The following is a 6,437-nucleotide window of genomic DNA, read 5'->3' as shown; positions in this document are numbered from 1 at the left end:
GGTCCGGGCGGCGGCTGGTGTTCAGTGGGATCCCAGATCGGCCGCAGAGCTTACTCACCTTTTAGATACGATACACGGGAGTGCTAAACGGGTGATGTGGAGATGTGTCGGGGCACTTCTCTGGTCTATATGGCTTTCTAGAAACAAATTTACTATTGAGGGTTGCTTCCCTTCACATCCGGCTAACATCCTCTTCAAATGTAACCTTCCATTGCAGCAGTGGAGTCCGTTGGGGAGGCGCAGGGATACTGAGTTGACCAACACCGCTCAACAACGTTTGCTGCAAGTCTATGTGATGGCTAGGGAGCCTTGACTATGGTGATGTCCATGGTCCCTTTTGTTGCTTGACGAGCCTGCGTGCTCTGTACGGGCTATGCCCTGTAATGTCTTTCTTTGGTTTGGTTGAGCTGCGCATAGAACTTCCGATGATCCTTTGGCGCTGGCCGGATAGGCCTGTGGGGTTGTGTTATGACTTGTTTCACGCTGCCGTTGTGGCTTTATTAATTTAAAGCCGGACGCGTCCGTGCGTCTTCGTTCTAAAAAAAAAGACGTCGGGGATCGAAGATAAACAATGGGGGGCGACGCGACGGCGGCAAAGGATCGCCGGAACCGGAATTCGGGGAAGAAAAAAGTCGGCTTTTTCGAGGAGGGAGGGGAGGAGATGGCATGCAAGCGGGCGGCCGCCGGAGGCGCGCGAGCAAATAACGGCGGCGAGGCGAGGCGAGGGCGAGGCGTCGGCGAAGGTGGTCGACGGGGAGAGGAAGGAGGTTCTTGCGAGTCGCGAATCGAATTGGGTGGGTGGCGGATCGGTGGAGGAAGACGAAGACGAGGAAACGTTTGGCGTGTTTTCTTTTAATAAATAATACGTACTATAAATGAAAATGATTTCGTTGGCAAAACAGAGAGGCGTTGGTTGCGTTGGTCTTCCGCGCCCCCGGAGGCACGGCTCTCTCCCGCACGCCGCCGCTGGCGTCCACGATCTCCCCTACTCCGGGCACACAGTACGGGAAGCCACAACGTTATTAATCTAGGAGCTAAATTAACACGGGTTCTGCAAAAGGAGAAACCTCTTCTCTCTCTTTTTTTCTGCCAGGAAAAATAAAAGGAGAACCCTCTTCTGGCTGGATGTCTTGCAAAACTAGAAATTCTCGCTGTGGAACACGAATTTTGTGCTTGATTTTCTTGAGAAATACTTTGCAAGCCCGCGCAGCTCGTTCGTGAGCACCGGCTCGCCACAATAGAACACTCCTGTGATATCCATCCGAGAAACACAGAGTTAATTAGTGTCAGTTCAGAAAAGTAGAACAATGCTATCCACACAAAAGCGTGTGGTGCTACAAGGTACGGTGGCTGAATATGATGTATAGCAGTAGTATCGCAAAAAATGAAGTAGTGTATAGTTGGTTTCGCAATGGTACTGACCGACGCGTTTTTGCTTATTCTCGTCGGCGATGCGTTGGTAGACTTGGGCCCAGTCCGGCCGGCCGAAGTGGGACATGACGCGGCTGCCGGAGACGACGTCGACGCCGTTCTTGGCGTAGTGGAGGGACTGGAGCATGGCGATGAGCGCCGACCGGGCGTCGCCCTTCTGGTGGACGCTGGTGCAGTGGTTGTGGAGCTCGATGATGCGCTTCTCGTCGGCCTCGGCCACCTCGTCCATGACCCCACGGAACCACTCCAGGGAGCCCTGCTCCCGGGTGACCCAGTAGAAGTAGGCTCGACAGGTCCGGAACAGGCTCGCGCCGCCGCCGTTGCCGTTGCCGGACTCAACGTCCCCGTCGAGCCGCCTCGCGTTGGTGATGATGTCCTTGATGATCGAGATCATAGGCGTTGCACCGATGCCGAGTCCCACCAGTAGCACGATGTCGTACTCCTTGTAGTCCTGCGCCGGCGCCCCGTATGGCCCGTCGATCAGCACCTTCGGGAGGCTGCAGCACAGCAAGCACATGGTTACTTTCGGTAATTAAGCTTGTAATATTGATTGACCGGGATAAATTCACATGACCATAGATCACATAATTAAGGGAAACTTAGGGATAACATATACTCCCTCCGTCTTAAAATGAGTGTCTTAAACTTAATACAACTTTGTTAGAGTTGGTATAAAATTAAGACACTTATTTTGGAACGGAGTGAGTAGTAGATTTTATTCATGCAAGAATGCATCACAGAGGGCGACTTAGCAAAATAGCACGAGTCAATGATGAGTTTGGAAGCAATGGAGTCTTCAATCCCTTCATGAAGCTCAAAGTGCTGAAGAATTGTCTAAAGATCGAAAATTTATTGATGTGCTATTAGTAATGGCATTTGCATGCATTTTTCGACACTAGTCTGGCTGGGTTGGACCACTCCAGGGGATGGCACATCAAATCGGTTGTGATCCATAATCACATGAACCGAAATGTGTTGGAGTCCACGCACGAACCCTAGCTCGCCGTAGCTGTACCTTTCTCTCTCTCTCTCTCTACAGACCGAAGGAGGAGAAGGAAGGAAGAGAGGACACGATGGACACAGCGAATTTCCGGCGCACGAACGCCTGCCGCACGAACGACTTCTTCCTCGAGCACAAACTCAGGCCACACTGTTACAACGGACACGGGAGAACTCTTATACCCAGGGGCACGCCACGGCACATACCCCACGTCTTAACCCACTCACGCACTCGATCCGGCCCGCTCTAGCCGCGCCCACGATGCGCACACACACGCCCGGGCCGCGGCGAGCCCGCAACAGATCGACGCGCCCAACTCTCCACGCTCGCCAATAGCCTAACCCTACATCTGCGTGTCGGATGCACACACACACACGCACGCAAACATGCCATACACAAGTCGGACTATACTTGTACAATAGTCGGACCATGCCCAGACACAAGCTTGACGCGGCCACGGACCGGACCTGGCGCGCCTGACGCCGTTCACCATGGCGGGGACATGGCTTATTGCGCCAACAAAATGAAAACACCAGGGCGAATTTTCAGGAAACTATTTCACAAGCACAGGAAATAGTACCTCGGGTTGGACACGGCGTTGTCACGGTTGTACTCCGCCCGAAGAATCTCGGTCGTCCCCTCTGTCGGTGTTGGGCAAACCTGCGATTCGTACATAGTAACTTCTTTTTATATGATGAACAAGCTTGACTTAGAGGCTGACGAGGAGATCAACGCGACTAATCGCATTGGTATGTAGAAGCACGCACGTACCTTTAAGAAGGCGTTCCTGAGCTGGTTGGTCCAGTTGCCGAGCGTTTTGATGTGGACGCTGACGTAGTCGTCCCCTGGCGCCGACGTGATGGAGAACGGGTGCCTGCACGGACGTTCATTGATCAGACGGATTGGCCGGTCACTGGTTAAACTAAGCGTGCCCGCCTGCTGCAGCGTACATACGTACCACTGGAATGGCGAGACGTCGGGGCACTTGACGTAGATGTACTGCCCGCTCTTGTACCTAAACCCCTGCGGCTTGGACAAGTGCAGCGACAGCAGGGTCGCCGGGTGCGGATGCACGGCCACCCTGACTTTTTTCACCGACCTCACGCGCGATCGCAGCGTCCTCGTCAGCCGCTCGCATGCGTACACGGTCATCGGCACCGCCAGGTACATCCACGTCTGCACTTAGTAGCACAAGCATAGACATATATTGAGTTAATAATTAATAGTTCAACCTCTAGTTGGGTGCATAGCATATGCATATGATTTTATTATGTAGGTCATCGATTTGGCAAAGATAATATCATTCAACACTACATTCAAATACCGAGTCCAAAAATATGATTTTTATAACATGCATTAATATTTTGCTAATCAAATTTTGACACAAAATATGACAGGGACTAATAAACTCACATGGAAGTATTACTATACTTCTGAAGTTCTTATGTACTCAACGACCACGAACAGAGATGACTCAATACTACTTTGTCCTAGAAGTAGTAAGATGCATAACAAATACCCTCATACTTACCGACTTCTTTTGCCACTTCTTGTTGAGGTAGAGAAAGTGTCCATGGACGATGAGCAGCGCGTAAACGGCGAGGAGGAGGTGGTGTGTGTACCAGAAGACGTTGTACCCAGTGAAGCGGTTGAGCAAGGCGTTGACCAACCAAGTGAGGCGGCTACACGAGGCGTTGACGAGCCTGGCGAAGCGGGTGAGCTCCCTAGGCTCGTGGTTGCTGTCGAGGCTCTCGAGCTTCTTGAGCTTTGGAAGGCGGAGCTTCCCCTTGCGGAGCGGTGCCGTGGCGAACGTAAAGGCGACGGCCATGAGTGCCATCATCACTAGCCCCGTCCACCCCTCTGTCCCCCTCACGAACCACCAGTAGTTGGGCGGCTTGGCGTCGCCGAAGAATGGCTTCATGGGCTCGTACTCGTCGTCCATGGCGTGCAGCAGCCGGGGGAAGTCGCATGCCAGGTGAGAGATGACGTGTAGCCCGGCGCCGACAGTGATCCCAACGGCGATCGCCATGTGGAATTTGAGGTTGTCGTTGAAGGGCACGATTCGTCCCGCGGTGGTGTGGCTCCGGAGCCAAGTGATGGTGTTGCGGCACACGGGGAGGAGGGTGAGCGCCATGTTGAACTTGAGCGTCTCGGCCCCGCCCTTGGCCACACACACGCAGTAGCCCATCACCCCGAATACGGCGTGATGGCGGTATTGCATGAACTTCCAGGCGAAGAGGCCCACGCAAATGGAGAGCCACAGAAGCATTACCCAACAGCGCCGCCAGTTGTCCTCCAAGGAGCACTTGGCACGCTTGTACCACCGTCGGACAGGACTGGGATCCGTCGTTGGGCGGAGACGCTGGCTCAGCAGCTTGCTGAGCTTGTGGCTGTTGGTTGTCGACTCGCTCGGCGCCTCCAGTAGCAGCATCTTCAGGTTGTACAGCTGCAAACCAGTATCACCATTAATTCTATGCATCACCGTCAGTAACACAAACCAATCTTGCATGGCAAATAAGGCCGTTGTTTTACCTCGATGTAGCCGAGTTCGTCGGGGTCCAACGCCTCCATGATGAGACGTGCATACTCCTCGCACTGTCGCGGGACCATCGTTAGCTTGTTCGCCGATACGCTCAACGTGATGATCTGCAGAGCAAACCAGAATAAGCCCCCAAAAAGTCAATGTTCCAGCAATTTGCTCATGTTAAGAAAACTAAGACAACAAGATAGTACGCAATTGGATGTGAAAGACATGAACCAAACAAGGCTCGTTGGGTTGGTCAGTACTCCCTCTTTTCAGTGATGTAAGACGTTTCAGAAATGTCTTTTTAAACTGTTTTTGGTCTTGTCGGAAATGTCTAAAACGTTTTACATTAGTGAACTGAAGGAGTAGTACGTCAGAACTTGTGGGAAAAGGATCAAAATCGGTCACGAGAACATGCTTACAAGCATGTCGTGCTGGTACGTTGATGACACCTATGTGCAGATGTGAAATGGCAATCTGGTCGAGCGAGTATTGTTCAACACGTCCATCGTTGAAAATCACAGAACACACACCCTCCGTTTGCTATTTTTGGAGAATGAGGAGACATTTGATAATCTATTTATTTTTGAAAAAAGAGGATTACCTTTGGCCTCTGCATCAAGCAATGCACACAACCATTTTATTAATTAAGGTATTAATAAACTATGAAACTCATCTCAGATACACAAACAAAAGCGAAACATAAAAACAAAAAGGCACAACCGGCAAAAATAGAACGCTTGAATGAACCACTGAAAGAGTAGTGAAAATTTACCTGTTTGACCTCGTCCTCGCTAATTCTCCCGTCGTCGTTCTTGTCCACCCTGTTGGTTACGTAATCATAGTCGTGATTCGTAACTTGTTGGTTTACTAAGAGAGCTAAATTAAGTGGTTTTGGTTAAATAAATGCTACAATGCTCCCTTCTTTCTCATACTCCCTCCGTTTAATATAAGTTTTTGTAGAGATTTTAATATAGACTACATACAGAGTAAAATGAGTGAATCTAGACTCTAAACTACGTCTATATACATCTGTATGTAGTTCATATGAAATCTCTAGAAAGACTTATATTTAGAAACGGAGGGAGTACTAGTATTACTTAAGTACTTATCATACTCATAGTGGGAGTAACAAAATACTTCCTTCGCCTCATAATCTCAAGCGTTATTACAACCAATATAGAATAGCATGCATGCTATATAGGTAAAAAGATGACACGATAAGTAATTAAAGATGGAACAGGCAAATGAAGTAACATAAGTATGTTACCATCATAAAATGCTTCACATTGAAAAATGCTTCACAAATAATGAACGAAGGTCTTTATATTATCAAGCATATATATAACCCACTATGAAAGTAGTCACATAGACTAGTAAAGTATGTATGTTACTGGTTTAAGTTATTCAACACTATGACTAGTCTAAGGTCTACGTTTGACCATCAAATTGACGAACAAAATACGTGAGTTATACTATATC

At 49.6% G+C, this 6,437-nt stretch overlaps 1 protein-coding gene across 1 annotated transcript in view; it reads right to left on the bottom strand.

Annotated features, from left to right (window-relative positions):
• Nucleotides 1–850: 850 nt before the first annotated feature.
• The window catches only part of LOC123170476 (respiratory burst oxidase homolog protein B), a 7,803-nt gene continuing 2,216 nt past the window's right edge, over nucleotides 851–6,437 (bottom strand). The window contains exons 3-10 of the mRNA XM_044588345.1: nucleotides 5,731–5,779; nucleotides 4,964–5,077; nucleotides 3,963–4,877; nucleotides 3,390–3,607; nucleotides 3,203–3,305; nucleotides 3,012–3,091; nucleotides 1,423–1,928; nucleotides 851–1,248 (exon numbers count right to left, since the gene is read on the bottom strand). Of these exons, the coding sequence (XP_044444280.1) occupies nucleotides 1,139–1,248; nucleotides 1,423–1,928; nucleotides 3,012–3,091; nucleotides 3,203–3,305; nucleotides 3,390–3,607; nucleotides 3,963–4,877; nucleotides 4,964–5,077; nucleotides 5,731–5,779 (2,095 nt within the window). The 3' untranslated portion in view covers nucleotides 851–1,138. The remainder of the gene's footprint in view (nucleotides 1,249–1,422; nucleotides 1,929–3,011; nucleotides 3,092–3,202; nucleotides 3,306–3,389; nucleotides 3,608–3,962; nucleotides 4,878–4,963; nucleotides 5,078–5,730; nucleotides 5,780–6,437) is intronic.

Source organism: Triticum aestivum, chromosome 1D, assembly GCF_018294505.1.
Source record: "Triticum aestivum cultivar Chinese Spring chromosome 1D, IWGSC CS RefSeq v2.1, whole genome shotgun sequence".
Lineage (NCBI taxonomy): Eukaryota > Viridiplantae > Streptophyta > Magnoliopsida > Poales > Poaceae > Triticum > Triticum aestivum.
Note: the sequence above shows the minus strand (reverse complement) of the source record. Positions and strands in the feature narration are given on the sequence as shown.